This window comes from Achroia grisella, unplaced genomic scaffold (assembly GCF_030625045.1).
Source record: "Achroia grisella isolate CSIRO2021 unplaced genomic scaffold, CSIRO_AGI_Agris_v1 utg5201, whole genome shotgun sequence".
Classification (NCBI taxonomy): Eukaryota; Metazoa; Arthropoda; class Insecta; order Lepidoptera; family Pyralidae; genus Achroia; species Achroia grisella.
The window spans coordinates 397,390-417,182 of record NW_026712911.1 but is presented as its reverse complement, the minus strand read 5'-3'; the positions used below and the strand labels follow the sequence as shown (position 1 = coordinate 417,182).

Sequence of the window (19,793 nt, the reverse complement as noted above, 5' to 3'; positions counted from 1 at the left end):
TTAAAATCCGTTCGGATTTCTCAAATAATCTTTTTATTTAAAACGTTTATTTAAAAGAATTAGACGAAATTGTGCATAAAAAAATCAATGAAAATAAACAGTACAATATTTCTATTTGGTTTCAATCTTGAATAGCTTTCTATTAAATTGAATTGTCCACGACCAAGTTTATTATAAGAATACTATCGATAAGGATCAAAGTTGGGAATTACTAGTGAACGATTAGAAATAATAGAAATATACGTACGCATTTATGTTATCGTTGTCCGTATTTTTTTTAATATACACTTATTATTTCAGTGATTTAATTAAATTGAATTCAGAAATGTCAATGTTTCTCAAGATTTTCGCAAATAATATTCTTCCCCTATAATTTCTATACATGAAATTTGAAACCAAAGCACGGTTGTAACGTAAAATATAAGGAAAATATTATCCATTGTGGTAACTTCAGCTGTTCAAATTTAATTGAATGTAATAGTAATATTATCTTATTTGTGGTTGACGTATACCATTTAATGGTTACCAGCCATTGATCTTTTATGATTTCAGGTAATTTACGTAGTAATAAGTAAGTAGTATTCATAATATACAAAGGTTCTCGAGATTAGGTACTACAAACGGACCGGTTTACCAGACATTTCTTGTACAAATACTACAAAGGCATTTTTTTTATACTTCGCTAATTAATAGTAGTCTTATAGAAAAAAAAACTTATAAAACAGTATAAACCTCTGTTATGTAGGATTTTCCAATAGATATAATTGGAATAAGACAACAGGCAATACTAAAAACGGGTCCTTAGGGCGTTGTAGCTATACGGAAGGTAGCCATAGCTATTATGACCTGTTAATGTTGTATACCTACTTGAGTTTATAATCTAGGTTTAGTTATATATGCAGAGTCTTATAGTGACTCTGTTGGTCTTAGAAGCCTAGACTCATGATATATAAAAATATATAGCTTATAGTGAAAACGATTATATTAGAAAATATAGCGAGCGACAAAAAATAATGACATCTCTATATAAAATTCTCGTCTAACAGTATTAGTTGCCATATTTCTCCGAAACGGCATTTGCGATTTTCATAATTTTTTTTACATATGTATAGTGCTGAGTTGAGTGTCTGAGAATAACTGAGAGTAACAGTGGTTCACTTATAAATATAATAAACAAAGTAGACAGTATGTAATTATAGTTTTGTAAATAAACTGATGAAGATATTGTTTTGATGTTTCACATATTCGTTAAAATGACTGAATATATAAAAACAAGTGACAGCCCAAGTTAATATCAATCGTAATAATATTTTTCATAAAAGTTGTAAATAACTGATCTTCAGGTAGAAAATGCCAAGGAAAATTTCTTGAAATAACGAGGAAATGAGTTTGATCTCCCAATGCGAGAGACACACCTCCGCTGTTGTGCGGTAGTCGTGTCGTGTAGTGTCTATTCCTGGCCGGTGTTAATGACTCCACGGATTTACTCACCAGTTGACATTTAGGTCATTCTATTGTGGTCCATAATTTCCATTCCGTTTATGTGGGAGGCTTAAATACTGTGAATTATTGAGCAAACGTCAAAACGTTCAATGTTGAAATGTCAACACAGGATTTTTTTATAAAGTCACACCTACGATAGCTATATTTGTAAAAAACAGTCAACTATCATAATCGGAATAATATTAAATTTAAATATATGAGAGTCAAATATTTACTGCTTCCTGAGAAGAGGCATGTTACCAATGGTTAAATATTATGTTAAAATTATTCAATATTACCTATATTTAAATTATTATAGTCATCATATATACTATTATACTAACTATAATTTTAGAATACGGTGTCTTTATTCGTATATCTGAAGCAGCATATATTTTTTTTAATGAATTTTGCTTCTAAATAGCATACTTTATGCTAGGTTGCGGTATGTAAAACATTTTGCAGGGGTTTTGTTAACATAAAAGAAGCAATTGTCCGCGTCGCCATAAAGGGTTGGTGGCCCGTTAACCCAATTTCCTTTTTCTTCAACACTGAGTTCCAACTGTCATTTGGCGTATTTTATTAATGACTTTGAAGGTACACTAATGCATGCATATTTTAGTACCGCTAAATATCGATAGTGGTCGTTTATGTTGAACGTATGTAATAATAAACTATGTACGAAATTCAATCTGAAATCATTTAGTTGATAGCAACTTCCGTTAGTAGATGGAGTAAGAATGCAACGAATGATCATTTATTTTCATCACCTATGGGCTTGAGTAAAACCATCGACAACCACTCATACCTTAGCAAACTTTATACGAAGTCTCCGTTTGGAAGTGTCTGGTTATTTTTCTTATTGCATACGTTGTTGTGTGACAGATAAAAATAGTAAGTATTATCTATGTTGAGAAGATAGAGAGAGTCGTTGGTATACAGTAAACAGTGTATTTATTGTAAAATTAAAAGATAATACTATAGGCTACGTAAACTAAGGTATTATTTATGTGTATATTAAAGTGTCTTACATTATCAACCAAATAATAAATTAATAATAAGTCAACATGCAAATTAAAAGTATAAGTTGAAAATTTTTAGAAATAATTCAAATTTATTTTCGATTACTCATCCAACACATCGTTTATACTTTGTAATATTATGTTATCTGTGTTTATACTTAGAATAATCATTACGAGTCGTAATAAAAGTATTAACCTTAGTGCGCAGCCGAGTAGAAAGGTCAAGACGCCAGTCTTTCACCCAGGCCATGTCAATTTGATATGGGGCTTTCAGGTCAATCGATAACTTATAAAAAATGCACGTAAAGTGGAGGTAATCAATCGATTCATTATTAAACAACTAGATTCATTTGCATACAACAGAAACTTTTAGATTCCTGGTTGTAACTAATTACTGTCGCTACAATCATTATCTTTAAAATATTCATTATATTACACGACATTTTAGAGAATGTCATTTCAAATAGGTTTCACAATACATCGAAATATTCGTCAATATACATCTGTATATATATACATTTATCAAGTATGAGTCATAGCGGCCTTAAATTTTGTACGCACGAATTTCAACTATAAAGAACAATTTCATTTGAAAATACAGTTAAACTGATGGCTTGATGGTCAAGCGGTTTAGCACACCGCTTTACTTCAGCGAGTTCGATTTCTTGCACGATGCAATAATTTGTATTCATGAGAATGATTATTTGTATCGATCTGGATGTTTTGATGTATACTATGTATGCATTAACAAAAAAAATGTATTAAACCATTTCTAAGAATTGTCTAGTACCCATAACATAAGCCTTACCTACTTAGTTTGGATCTAGATGGCGCTATGTGAATTGTTCGGGATTATTATTATTATCACCAGATGATATGATACTTATAGGTGTGTGTAACTTTGTTGAATTTCACCTAAACTGACTCGTAAATTTCATTGATATAGTCGATACTACAATAGGCTTGAGGAAAATGTACATACCTACATGGTTTATAGTATACATAAGATCACGTATATTGTCGTATTTAATGTTTATTTCCTTATATGTTGAATTACCGTTACCGTAACATTTACATATATGTCTATTACTCTATAGTAACAATGCATACATATCAAATGTAAGTAAAGGCCATTTTTTCTGTTTTTAGGCTTTATTTCTTTCTTTTGGTATACCAAAAGAAAGAAATAAAATCAAATCTTCTTGTAAATAAATTTATTAGAGTGTATCTGTGTGCGGTTTTAACTAATTTTGTGTTGGTTTTATTCCAATGGGTTTACAATCAAAAAAGTTACAACAGGAACGAAGTCGCGAGCTGAACTCGTTTATACGTATGTTTGTTACATACTCGTGTCTAATCAGTCCGCTAATGTAACATAAAATAGTTATATAAACAAAATTGAAAAATATTAGGTACTGACAGTAATGGTCACGCTAGACCTAACACGCTAGTTAGTAGTATTTTTTTTTCAATATATGAAAACTAAGTCATTGTTTGGTACTGGCGACGTTACACGCGAGTTTATTACTGAGTTCCTTATCAATCACGCAACACAGTTAATACTTTCGGATTTTCAGACAATCTCAGTTGGCCGCATTTCAAATATATGTACTTATATAAAAATCTGAGTACAATAAATAGTATAATACCTAATTGTTTTAGATTTCACTTCACTGTCTTTCAATATTTACATGAACGAATTCTTTCTTTATTTATGACAAGAAAAATCATATATATGAATAATTACGCTATCAAGATAAAAGTAACTTTAATGTATATAAGTGTTATGAACATACATATCTATATACGATTTTGAAATTGTATCACGGAGTTTATATGTATAAAAATATTTACGTGGTAACCAACAAAATATTGACCTACATTATATAGTAGGAAAGACCTGAATTTTAATAAAGAATGAGGTACATGAAATTCTCATTAGCCTCCTTCAAATGCGATTGTAATCAAATATACATAGATCTTTTTTCGTCGTGAACGGGCTCCGTGTAACCGACGCACGGTAAACCATAAACGTTCATTTTAATCTATGGATGCCAACCTTGCGAGGATTGAATTTTGGCCTTTAGTGTGAGGACATTTTCATTATCGAATGTACGAATTTTGATTTATGAAAGTTGGTCAAAATATTATGTTTTTCGAGGTTAGAGACGCAAATTGAGCAAATGGACAAAATTCTATAAATTTTTTATTTATTTGTATTAAGTTGAATGTCGCAAGGTTGACAACCCTGTTTAAGTCCGAAACATGTGGGCCTGATACTGTTTGATGCACCGCTACCTAGTTTCCGTTTTCTAGATGAAACAGTAGATTAACAACCACATAAATTCACATGTTTGATGACTGACCTGATTGTATTGTGCTATCAATATATAAAGTACGAGTAAACATCATAATATAATTTATCATAAGCGTGAAATTTTGATATTTTCCGGTAATAAGACCTGCTTGGTTGCATACACGCAACTACCTACAAACATTATGTATTTGATACCGTGTATGATTGCAAAAATATGACAAACTAGCATGTTATTTTGCTACTTATATTTTATTAAGTACGTACTTATATGTTATATCCCTTGGCAACTAGCAGTTTATTTGAAACCTATTTCTTATCTACCTCTTTCTTATCAACCGTTAAATGCTAGATAGATATTATAGTACTTAATATTAATACAGTAAATATTACAGTAGGTCCTTAGGTAGGTATATATGTGAGAAACGCAATGATATACGAAATTCTTATTTAATAAATCTTTTCATACCAGGCATACTATATATTTACTATATCAAAGTTTGTGAAAATAATCTATAATTTTATAAAACTTATACCTATATCCCTCCTTTCATTATTTATCGTAAAGCCGTTATAGGAGAAACGGGTCACATTAATACAATTTTATCTAGGTGAGTTTCGAAATGTCTAGACAAAAGTATCAATTACAATGAACCTGAGTAAACTAAAAGAAAATTCGAATAATGATATGAAAACAAATTGCTATGAAAATACATGGCCTTAATTTTATTGCAGACTAGCCGCTCGGTTTCGCACCGGTGTACATGTATTATACATATAAACCTTCCTCTTGAATCACTCTATCTTTTGCTAGAAACTGCATCAAAATCCATTGTGTAGTTTAAAAGATATAAGCAAACAGACAGCGGAAGCGACTTCATTTTATACTATGTAAAGATACGAGTTTTAATAAATATGTATACCTGTGTATGTACCTAATGCTTAAGTAAAGATAAATACCGGTATTTCCAAGGAGTGAGTGTTTCTAGAATTTATATATACGCGTTTGTAGTTATATATGTATGTGTAGTCAGTTAGGTATTTAGTACTTTGGTGCTCGGCATGGAGCAAGTTCTTTTGGTATATATTGCGCTTAAGTCATACGGGGTATCAATGACTACAAGGCGTGTAATTAATTCTTCGATATGTAGTTGTTTCTTTTACCTCTTACGAACAAGGTTTCGTATTCTTATACTGTAATCAAGATTTCACACGTCTTGTTTGTTACTAATGAAGAATAAAAACGTAATAGGATCCCGTGGATAAATAATGACCGCGTCAAATTTAAAACAGCTAATACTGTAACTAATATATACCTAGATACTTTTAGAAAGAGGACACTACCGTAGAATGAGGGGATATCACCTACTTTTAAGTATTAAAGCATATTTTATATGTTATAAGGCATCATCCGCACATATATGTCTACGCACAAGCATGCACGTTGTATATGCCTCTTTGAATTTAAATTACATTCTTTATTCGATGAGCAGCAATTACGTCTTCAATTGCTTGCAGCATACATAGTAAGATAATAAATCCTAATTTGTCACAAATAAAAGTGAAACTAAACAAGAGAAACTAGAAAACACAATTGCATTGGATTAGTTCACGGGCTAGTAGTTGCTTAATGGACAGTAGGTACCTTGTTAATTAAAATTTTCCGGCAAAGAAACTCAGGTTGAAATTAAATAAATTTAGGTAAAGGTATTAACGATGACATTTTCTTCCTTTATAAGAAAGTGTTTCACCACCCTTCAATGTTTAGGCCTTAAAATGTTAAACGAGGGTAATTAGCCAAAGAATGTTGTTGAGGTATTTCACGTTGTTAATCTGAAAATCTCTTGAACATAAATAAAGATAAGTTTAAAAGTATTATCATACAATAAGATATAATGAAATTGTAAAAACATGAAAAGGCGAACTTTACACAACAAAGTCTCTTTTTGTCTTAAGGTTTCACGAAACCTAAAGATAAACAAATTAAGTTATTTTTTTTAGAATATAAGTTGGTATGTTTTTATTAATTTAAATCTCCAACTACTATTGTTAATTATTTCATGAAATATTCGCTTATACGAAGTTATCTATTATTTTAATAGATGGATTTACATAATAAATGCTTTATTTCTTTGTCGTTTGATTATTAAGTCAAGACATCACTAGTTCTAACTAAGAATGGAAATGTAATAAAAGAAATACAACATTTTTATTAGTCCTACAAATATTAAAAAAAAATCGTCGCAATGACGTTTACCGTGCCATCGTAAGTTATAAGTCCTGTTGACCACCACAGTTCACAGTTACAGAGTGAATGTAGTGGTGATAACAGACATATTTCATGACCTTTTCTTGTAACACATCTCCTTAAGTTTAAAGTATTAAGTAGTACGCAAGCTCATGACCTTCTGATGAAATATAGCAACCGCCAATATTACAGTGATGTCCGTTCACTGCAAAATAATGTCATGTCGTCTAATAACATCTCATGGGTTGTCACCAAGTCACTGTTCAGTGTTTATGATATGACAATAATTTGAAATCGCTAGTACACTAGATATTCTATTAATCATGCTCAACACCTGTAGAATGTAGATATATACTATCTCACATATAACCGCCGTGAACAGTTGCTATTTTTAAATATAATTCTGTTTCCGCCAAAAGTCCATGAAACTAAATTTATCTACGAACGAACAATAACATCTCATAAAGCAATTGAATTTATAAGATTTTACTTACCTATATTATAAATGTGAAAGTGAGTTTTTTGTCTCATTTTATTTGTTATCTTGTTATCTAAACTGCTTGATAAATTGTAAAGATTTTTAATTATAAGCTTCTTTTTATTTTAGTCAATTGACACCTCCAATTCGCACGAACAAAGTCGCGGCTAAAAATTTGTGTCACAAAATTCAATGTTCAATTAATCGATAATTATCATAGTAATGCCGTCGCATTATTAGGTTACAAATTAGATTCCCAAATTTTTTTTATTTTCCTATACTTTTACATAATATACTTCGTTGGTATAAAATCGCAGTAAATTAAGCATCTGATTTGTAACTTAAGAACGCTTTATTGAATCAATTAAACTCTCTTTTTGTAGAGCAGAGTATTAATTAGGTCGTAGGTCAGGCAGATGGGATAGACTTATAATATTTTAACCCAGCTGCAGTGTGTAAGGAATATTATACGTCATAGTATGGTATAATGGTACGATGTATAATATTAATTAACTATTATTATTAATTAATTTAAATATTAGCCTTTTCCTATTACAAATATAGATTTATAATTTTATATACCTATATAATTTTTCTGATGGTAGAATTTTAGTGTTTCGCTCCGTAATTTGTCAGAAAAACGCAGGAATACAACAATATGACGCCAATTATTGATAATAAAAGCTAAATTAAAAATAGAAACAATTCAATTAGAATATTGTTTTTACTGCGATTCTGGAATAGGTAATACAGTACCTACTAGTTTTCCATATTTTTTATTTAAGTCTGTTATGCTTTTATTGTCGTTTAGGTCTGAAAGGTAGAGAAGACAATACCATGGCAACAATGCTTACTTGCTTTTGTGGTACTGAAGGTACTTAAGAAGTGCGTAACCACATAAGATTCATTATACGTCTTAAATCATGATTATTTACTATACCCATAGACATACATATATGGTTACTACTCTCCACCAAGAAGGCAGACAAGTTCTTTGCCATTCTGTAAACTAAAAAACTAGACTGGGCTTATTGGATCTAGATGCTTTCCACTATATATCACCTATCTATTTTTCTGTATCAATTGATCTAATATTAGTTTGGTTTGCGATTGAAGTTGATATCGAGGTATCATACCTGAAGTTAAAAAGAGGTTTCAACAAACAACACGCAATATTTGTAATTTGTATATATATTGGCATGTTGTTGTTGTTTTTTCTTATATAATAATAGGGATAACTTTAATCGTTCGACAATTGTACAACAATAATTACTGTCCAATATTAGTTGTCAAAAATTCCAAAATAACATGCGTAAATAGCATGTGTAAATATCACAAGCCCTCGCACTTATTTATAATTGGGCCCATTACTAGCAAGTACACAGAAAGAGCAACTACGGGTGTCACAGTCTATTCTGTGTCATAGGAAGGTACTGTTAAAGTAAAGAGGCGACATTCCTCACTGTCCTTTAGGTTTAGGTGGACCGTCAGCCTGTTCGGCATTCCAGTTATATAAAAATCAAAATCCACATACATATCTGTTATGTATTGTCATAAATTATTATTTCATGTTTTGTCACATCTAATTATTAATATTATAAACGCGAAAGTTTGTGAGTATGAATGGATGTTTGTTACTCTTTCATGCAGAAACTACTAAACGGATTTTGATGAAACTTTACAATAATATAGCTATACATCATAATAACATATAAGCTATAAATTTCACGCGAGTGAAACCGCGGGCACAGCTAATATTCTATATTTTGTCACACTATCACACATTTTTCTGTGAAACAAACTATATTTAGTATATTTAACAAGTATATTTTGTTTCACAGAAAATAAGGTGTGTGTATCGTGAAAGTATTAAAATAAAAACCAAAAGCTGTATAGTAATTGGAGTCACAGATGTATATATAATGAAATGAACTTACTTATCGACAAATATCCATATGATTTTATTATATATAAATCTATTATATATGCCAGAATATATGTTACAAATTAAAATGAAGTGCACATGTTCGATGCGTGTACTCGCTTCTATCAAGCTTCCATCAATTAATCTCGATCGCGAGTGTATAAAGTGATATTGTTTCATATCAAGACTAAATCATTACACAACAATCAAAATCATTAGTGTAATTGATTTTCAAGATCAATCTGGAACAAATTGTATGTATGGCAACTGAAATTGTACATAATATGTATGTAATATAGTAGATACACAAATTCCTAATATTTTGTCTTCAAGTTAAAAAAAAAAACAGCAATTTCTACGTAATCTATAAAAGTATAAAAGAATATTTTAGTCTCTCATGACTATTTTTCCGCTTTCTTATCTTTTAAACTAAGTAATATGATGTATTTTGATACACTTTTTAATAACATTTAATTTCAGTCAATGTACTTATAATAAAGTCATACTTATATCACCTACCTAATAACACTGTCCACCCTTGCGAAGCAAAGTCGTATTGCTAGTATGTAAATATCTCATTATTCTCGTTTTAAAAGTAGTTAAAAGTAGTTATTGAAAAGTAGTTATACGAACCATTCTGAGGTGTAAAAATTGAATTTAGTTTGCTTCTCAAATTCTATTTCCATATAACTATTATATCAATTTGCGAATATTATGCCCATTTAAGTAACAATACAAAACTACCTTAAATCTGTTTTTAGAAAATAAAATCTTTTATGTTAATATAAACTTTCATGTGGCAGTATTAAAATAACTTGTTTAAAATAAACTTTCGTATAAGGAAAAAGAAATCGTCTCACAATGAAAACGACATAGCTGTGACTTAAAATTATTATGTCAGTTTTAACTTTTTAGATTTATTTAAACAACACATAATATTATTTCAATTATGTTGAGTTTTCTGTTAAGGTTCATTTACTATTTTATATATTTTGTAGTTAATAGCCAAATATAGAAAAAAAGGTATTTTTTGTCAAGATTTTTATAAAAATCTGTTCATTCATACAAAAAAAAAATGACTTGAACATGTAAGTACCTATAAGCCTTCTCAGGAAAAAAAATAGCGAAATAATTGTATTTTCATGGCTAAACAAAATCGAGTCTGATGGTACTAAATATAAGAAGGCTTCTAGTCGTGACTGAATTCAGCGAGACGAATTTATGTTCTTGAGACGGTTTCAAATCGACATGACCGGTCGAGCGCTCGACTATGACGGATTGCGTCCGATAGAAATAATAAATCTGATGACGACATTGTATTAAACGTTAAATACGGCTGATTAAACAGGTAGTATATAGTTTTTTTTACAAATAAAAATGCTATGGTCCATACCACAAAACTTTTACATATTTTAGAATGTATATATATATCATTTAGAGATCTTATATGGGTCATTTAGAAAAAAAACTTATAACACTCATCTTCTCCTCATATATATTTCCAGTACAATTAACGCTCCGTTTAATATTTTGAATATCAGAATAGCTCTACAACTCACTATGTATCCCGTGGCTGGCCCACTTAAATTACGATAAAAGTATGTACCTGTAATAAATATTATAAGAAGAATCAGGCATATAATTTCACAGTTGCTGATCTGATGATTAATGACTACAGTCATTTTTAAACCTTGTAATGCCTGTACCAGGCCTTACTCTTCAAGTCACAGTCAGTTTAAAAACTGGTTAGTTATTACAATATTTATCTAAATATGGAGAAATTCGTTTCGTTATAGAGTAGCAAAAAAACATCTGTAAATTTTATTTATTTAAACATTTATATTAACAGTATAATCTTATATATTACGTAGCGATTAGGTACATTTGATTATAGTATACTATATTTATTTTTGTTGTTATTTTGGCGACAAAGATAACAAGTAGTAGCTAAAGTATATTCAGTTAATGAAGACTATTTGATAAACATGTTTTCTAGACTAATACTTGTACAATAAAACAGATGAAATCATTCAAATTATATCAAGACTAGTGTTTGTATTAAAAATAGGTATGTACCTATTACGGTTGTTTTGGTAATATATTTTATTTTGGAAATAATATTTTTAGTTTAAATGTAATTACGGTATATTATTGTAAACATTTGTATGTACATGTGTTGTGTAGTCACATGATAATTACACAATTTACACTTAAATTGTGTAAACTATAATGTAACAACTACTAATATAATACTAATCTTCAACTTAAGTACGTATTTAAACTATTAATTATGGTTTACTTATTTTAAAATACACTATGAAGAATAGCGGAAATGCTCATACATTATCTAATTATCTCTAACCGTAGGTATGTCTGTATGCAACAAAATAGACCGATGACATTTTCATGCACATATCAGTCATTACAGGACGTATGAATAGAACAATTTATGGTACATAATGTGGCCGTTATAATATATCAGTACATTATTACACTCGTAGTACCAATCATGAAAATTTATTGATTGTGTAATCGGGCGCTGAATAGGCGACGTCGACGCCATGTTCAGCCAAATAGGCTAAAGTGAACACATTAATTATTACTTGCTTGTTTAGCTTTCTGATCAGCATACCTATACTACCTATACCGTTTTATTTTCATGTATTCTCAAGGAATAATCTGTATCGGAATAGCTCACATTATTTCGATGACACTAGCACGTGTCCTAACGCGATAGACGAAGGGATACAACTTGAAATCAAATATATTCATTTGTTAGTCAATCCCGCGTATAAAATATTAAACTGGTATTAAATTTAAAACTAAAAAAAATATTTTAGACGTAAGATTCTCCATTTTACATTATCAATTAATGAGTTATATCTAAATTTCTAAAACATTATTTTTTTCTATAACTAGTAATAATAGTAATATATATTACTATTTTATACATGAAATATATAAAATACTGCCAATTTGGTTGTAATAGAATTACTAAAATACTAGATGTATTACTCAAGAAATAATCAAAACAAGCTGATGCAAAGCACGTTTTGCGAGGCGACGCGACCGATGGCATTGTACGGTGGACGTGTTCACTGTTGTATTACCGCACACCAGCGGTAGATACAGCCGCCAAACAATACTAGCCCTCGCCAGTTCGTTACAAACTTACATGAAGATTAGCTTCGGAAAATAATTAACGCATACGTTACGTGACTGACCGACATTCTTACAAAGGAAAAACCTTCGTTAAAGCATTTTCTTTTCGTTTACTATATGTAAATCATTTGCAATATCTTGAAAGTGAAATAGCTTTTCTGAGGACAAAATAAAACAATATTAGTAGACTCTTTTGTTATTGAGACTAAGAATTCGAGTCACTATTAAATGCTGATCGACGGGGATGAAGAAATAAAGTTTATTAGAACGTCGACCTCTGTAGAGATTAAGAAGGTTAATTGAATAAGGACAGTGACGTCCATTAAATTCATGGCTTAGGACACAAAATAGATTAAAGTAAGCAAAATAAATATATTTCTAAATGGCGCATTTTATAATCATGATATAACGCATACACTTGACCTTAAGTTCAGAAACCGGAAGATCATTCTCAATTATGTAGTTCGATTAAACCTGCCCAGATTAAAGATCTCGGACAATTAGAATCTCAGAAAAGAAGGTTGGTAAATTGGGTCGTGATAACTGAGGTTTTAATTGAAGTCAAAAGCATATAGCGTAACCGAACTACAGTCTAGCATAAAGACAATGTAACTATGGTACACGAACTTGGAGTCACCAGAGCGAAAAATGGAATGTGAGGGTGGCCAGCCAGAACAGATGAAATAAAAATTATATTCGACTGTTTCTTCGTGTAACCTTACTTTGCGTTGTGAACGTAGAAATTAATAGGTACGAATATAAGAAATATTCTATAGATATAAGATTACGTACGATTAATACATATATAAATGTACAGTACATTGCATGATATTGTCGTTACATGAACACGGTAGTACTGGGAGGAAAGAGTAGATTTAGTTCTTTTCAGAACAAAGATTACGGGTATATAATAACACATATATGTGTATAATGTAGGCAACTTTATAAATAATCCTATACAGATTGGTGACCATGAATTTTAGCGTGATGTTGATACATTCTCTTTGTGGCACTAAACCTAGGCCTTTAAGAATTTACGAAATCATATAGGTAGAAACTTATATGTGTATCTGTAATATATATATATTAATAAAAAAAATGAGATGAGAATAGGAATATTTTTTTTAATAAATTTTCACTCACAACAAAAATCCTTTCGATTATTAAATCTTGAATTACCGTATACAGCTCAAGAAGTTTAATTATAATACCAAGTTTAATGGTATATCAACCATGTTTTTTTATACTTAGGTATTTTACGATTTATAATAAGCCAACAATTATATTAATATAAAATTTAAGTATCCAACATATCCTGTTATAACATAAACAAATTACTTTAAAGTATATATATAGTATTTAGCATTCTAGACATGGCAAAGAAATTTCAATAACAATTTGCGTACCAGTAAACCTTGTATCATTTGTATATTCAGTCATTGTCAACAAGAACTTTGAGTAGTTTAAAGGTAACTTTTCACTTTACGCAATTTAATACACAAGTATTAATCAATAGATGAGTACACAAAAAATGACCATGCCTACTCAATACTGAGAATAAAAGTAACTTTCTTTCATTTTATTACAATATAGTTTCATTATTATAATGAAATATTAAATTAGAATTACAGTCATAATTATTGTTGAAGTTAAATTATGCATCTCTGATGTCTACATACATCAGAGATGTAGAATAATTAATATAGTATGAATGCTGTACATATTTTTTCCTGTTACAGGTTTAATTAATTAAAAAACAACTATTATACATTAATAAATGTATAGATACAGATATAATTTATAAGAGATAACACTTCTGTAGACATTGTTGTACAAATAGTCGAGTAGATAATAAAAACAATGAATTAGAGATAACAGTGCAGATCTATATGATATATACCTGTAGTAAATAGAATATTATTATGTAAATTCTAACCATTTCAGTTACTTGTGACATAAATCCAGATGAGTGGAAATCGCAATAATTATAACACGGTAAACTTATAAATACCTGATTAAAATGTCTATTTTCAAAACTTAAATTAATTTGAAATATTTTATTTAATGCATTATTTTATGTGAGTAAACTTGTAGAGTAATTATAAAAGACCTTATTCAAGCTTGTTTCTCTTTTAAATATTGATAAAATTTTGGTTGAATACAAATTGTCAAAATTAAAAAAATATAATAGTTAGTAATAGTTTGAGTAACAAAATAAATCAGTCATAGTAGCTCTTATAGAGCAGACCTGTCGCAAAATCAGCACCCGTTCACGAGTATAACTGATGAGCCAGCCATCAGACCATCGTTGTTCTGTATTCAATGCGCTTATGAAATGTGGCATGAAGGCAGATTATATCACGAGAACGGACATAAGCAGACTTAAGCACATTTTACTCAATAAAATGCAGACGAAGTCCGATGAGTTCTAAATTGTCGACGATATGGTTGTACCTACATATATAACAATAAACTAAGAAAGCTAAATTAAACTGAGAACCTCGTTTCAACTTATATTTCTTACTCTCACATCTTTCGGGACTGAAGTAGGTAGATAAGGTGTTCCGAAGATCTTACCTGCTCCGCATGAGTTCCTACAGAAATCGTAGAATTTACTGCACGAACACATCTCGAACGGGCGTCACCACACACTAGTGCCAATGTATTTTTAAACTTCACTTGTACAGTTTCGCAATCCTTCAGCTGAAGCGCATATGAATCAGTTGATGTTGATAACCGTGAAAAAGTTTATTTGTTGACGAGTGAACAGATGTAAACATGTCAATAACGGCTCAGAGACAGCAGGCGGCTTCTGTACCGTTTGGCCGTAGAAAGCGGGTGCGTGTTACCGGACGCGGGACACCCGTCATCGTATTTGATACGCGGTCGCATGTGCAGCGCGGTGCGACGGCGCTACCTAACGTCCAACCGATCGGAGCGCCCTCCTGCGACTGCCGACGAAAACTACGCACCACTACCACGCCGCGCTACGGATATAATAAACCCTAGGGGAAATGGACAGATTTTGCCACCAAACGATGAGATTACTATCGTTGATTGACAATGTTGACGGTCTTTAGAGCACATTACGCGAGGTAACGGAAAATATGTTTTTTTTAGTGGAAAAGCTATAACTGTAGGTACTTTCGTTTTTATTATTTTATGAGGGTAGTTAGAAAATACTAAAATAAACGCAGAAGTATAATGCGGTGACTAATTTTCACTGTTATATTTATGGGATCATATAACCCATACCTGCTATTAGGATGTATAGTATAGGACCTAAATATAAGTATAATTATTTTTAAATATAATTAAAGAATCAAAATATATTAGCAGATTTTACGAAACGTGTCATACAAAAGAGTTCAACGATCTGATTTAATGTTTAAAAAATAATAGCCACAGTAGGATATGAGGGGCAAATAGCTGCACATGCATGTAGCTAAAGTGTATTGTGTATTGTGTGATTTCTAGGGTGAACTTACATTAATACTTACTATTTCGAAAGATAATCAATAAACATACTCATCCTTATCATTGTGACATTCAGTAGACTCATACGTTATAAAAGAATATTAAAATAGACCCATTATTAATGACTTTATTTCTGATAGCATATCTCTATAGCATTTATTAATCACACTTTAAATATAAACATTGTTTATATTGATTTTACAAGTAGGTATTTTTTAAATCTAATAGGATTTGATTAATAAGCGATGATTATAAAAGATTAATGAATGTACATAGTATAGCCTATATATAAAGATAAGTAAAATAATAGAACTTACCACAGATATAAGCATCTACTTCATTCAATATCCTGTCATTTTTGACATATGGGACAATCGGGGAGAAATTCCTATATATTATAATATATAGGATGTATATATACATATATATACGTGGTTTTATTAATTTTAATTATATATTTTTTGTGTGTATCTTGCTTCTTTATCTTTACCGATTCAGGACTGATTTTGATAAAATCCATATATATATATAATATATTATATATATGTCCATACGCTGCGTCAATGATTAATGACGGTGAATCGGGCCATGAAAATAGCGGACGTACGCGAAACGACCTTACTAATCAGCTGCTTACGTAGTCGTGCAAGCGAAAGGAATTAAGTGAACTAAAACAAATCACAAATATATACACAATACAAATCTTTGCGTTCAAATTCAATTACTTAAAAAATAATTTAAAAATTATAATATATGTACTGCCGATAACATCTATTTAGGGTCTACAACGCGCACGTGACACCACTGGTGTTGCAGTTACACCATAGTGTATTTAATTTGAAAAACCTAATAAATTATTGCTAGTTGATAGTTTGTTCCTCACGTTTCCACTTAAAAATGTAAAGATACAACGATTATTTAAAAGAGTAACACGCAAATTTCTTCTGTCATTCTTTTTGTGATAAGATAAGATATATTCCGAATGAGCGGTAGATTAAAAAAAATATGAGGACTATTCAAAAGTGCTTTAGTTAAGTTTCTATGTATAAAGGATTTTCTATTCTATTCAAGAGTCCATGGGCTGCGTTAAACGTTTACCGTCAAATAGGCCGTATCCTTGTTGGCGGCTTACTTAATATAAAAAAAATAACTACAGCCTTCGGGTAATGCTTCAGCCCCACATATACGTATATCACTTAGTAAGGCACAAGCGGTCAGTATAGAATTATAGTTTACGTGTCGGCCGACCTGTTGGAATAACCGTCGCTCATATACAAGAACAGCACTACGGACATCATGACCATTCATTGCCATTCCGTAGTACTAAGCTGATCTGCCTTCATATCCTGCAATTTCTGTGCCTTATGTCTTCAAGCGAAACAGTTTACAAGACTAACTCGACGACTACTATACTTGGCGGCAGAAATAGGTAAAGTAGAGGTCTACGTAGAAGACTTTTTCATAGTCTACCTTGGTATATATAGTTGGTACAGTTGATACAGTAAATATGTCTTATGGTGATTGAACAGAGAACATGAATAGCATGTTTCCAATACCGGACAATCACGTATATAATCAAATAACAGGTTGGACAACATGAAAAATTAACCTTTTATAATGTACATGCATGCATTAAGTCCGATACGAAGGTCAGATCTCATAAAGCAATCGGGAAGTAACGTTTACGACGTAGGCGGTTGATACAATCATGTCATAGTATTTTATATATGGAATAGTAATTATATTTTCTTCACGGCGGTTATCCTAAATGGGCTAGTAAGAGTAGTGGGAAAAAGAATCGATTACAGATAAACTGATTTATTATGTTTTAAATAAAACAGGTTATTTTGATAGATTCCAAACAAAAATATTAAATAATAATCGAAGAACAATAACACCTACATTCCAAGGTGTTCTAATATTAGGGATAAGGCAAAATAATCGATAATAAAAAATATATTAGATTATACGCGGAGTAGAAAAAAAATTACCTAGACCAATGTTAAATTATAGGACTTAAGGGATAAGGAAATATCAGTAAATGGTTATAATCTAATATAATTTTTTGAGTAATAATTTTCTAATACATTTACCATTGAAAAATATTCAATTAGCATATATTTAATATTTATATGGATACTAATGTTATTTGAATGAATGTCATACAGTGGAATTAATGCTGTGGGGCAAATGTTGCATGGTGCCGTCATCTAGTCCAAATTCGCATATGGAGCAGTCGCAAATTCATAGTTTGGTTTAAAACATAGAGAATAATAATAATAATAAATGAATAATATACTAATAACACTGACTGTCACGCCCTTGTAAGAGACATTGTAAACTGCCGACGTCGCTCGTGATGACGACAAAACTTGACATGCCCACATTTTGCTGGGTACATTTGCATCTGACATAACAGGACATCATCATTAGCCTATCGTCGTCTTTTGAATTAATTTGGTTTGTTATCCGTGTTTCAATCACTGAAGAGTTAGTCATAATTATTTTGCAAAGAAAGTTTTTTGGTATCGGCCAGATTTTGAACTCACGACATTTTGGATTTAAGCCGAGATAAAAACAACTAAGAAATGACTAGGATAACTGGCGTGTTTGTGTATATTTGCTGATCTTTTTATGAAACAAAGAACAATCGACAGATTATTTTACCTTTTGCATGACATTTGTGAATCGAGTTCCATCGAATATGGTTCTCTTTTACTTATTTTTGTCCTGTGTGTTACGTGATATCTTCGCCAAGAAACAATTTATATGATGCTTTTTGTAATCAACATTCTCATACATATACACTGATTTATGGGGGTCTTCCTATGTGATGGGTTGAAAAAATCGATTTTTTTTTTTCATAAATTGCTCCCTTAACATGTCTAGAATACGGTAGTAAAGCGATTTTAGAAAATTCGAAGTCGTTTTAAAGATACAGCAGGTAAAAGAAAGAGCGGTTCGGAGCGGTGAGTTGGCAGTTAGAGACCGGGCCTATTGTGTACCGTCGGCTTTATACCTGGCCTCCCTTTTATTAATATATTTGTTTATACAAGTTTAAACACGTTTCTACAGACTTAAACAGAAAAGGAGCAGGTAAACTTACTGATAAAGTTATCCAAGAAATTACAAAATTCTACGGATTAGCAATTCGACGCCATCCAGATTCGCTTGAAGATATGAGAAAGGAAGTTTGGGCAACGTACTATCACAAATGTTCTTCTGATGAAAACCCTCAGCATCAATTTTGTCCAGAAGGCGAAGACAGTTGGTGTAAATGGCATAAGTCTGAAGCTAATAATGAACTGGACCAATTTCATCACGATAAACCACCTCTAATTCCGCAAGTCCAAGAAGCTATCAAACCGGTTTTCGAAGATTTATCGAAAGACGAATTATTAATTCGTTGTTTAGGAGCAGAGACACAAAACAATAACGAATCTTTGAATTCTTTGATTTGGACTTTCGCTCCTAAACATCTTCATTCTGGTCCCAAAGTTGTTGAAATTGCTAGCTACTTAGCAGTTATTATCTTTAATGAAGGTTTTCAAGGTATTTTAAAAGTTATGTCGATTATGGGATGCCCTGTTGGTCGTGAAGCCCAAGCGTATGTTGAGAAACGGGATGAAAAGCGAATCTTACGCTCTGAGCGGCGCGTAAGTGATGTCGTTAAACAAGCCAGGATT

General features: G+C 31.0%; 1 protein-coding gene across 3 annotated transcripts in view; it reads right to left on the bottom strand.

Annotated features, from left to right (window-relative positions):
- The window catches only part of LOC131847326 (uncharacterized), a 50,477-nt gene that overhangs the window by 18,839 nt on the left and 11,845 nt on the right, over nucleotides 1-19,793 (bottom strand). The window contains exon 1 of one of the 3 annotated variants that reach the window (XM_059196890.1): nucleotides 15,208-15,570. The exons of the other annotated variants lie outside the window; for them this stretch is intronic. Within the exon in view, the coding sequence (XP_059052873.1) occupies nucleotides 15,208-15,259 (52 nt within the window). The 5' untranslated portion in view covers nucleotides 15,260-15,570. Of the gene's footprint in view, nucleotides 1-15,207; nucleotides 15,571-19,793 lie in introns of those variants that run through there. 3 annotated transcript variants of the gene reach the window in all.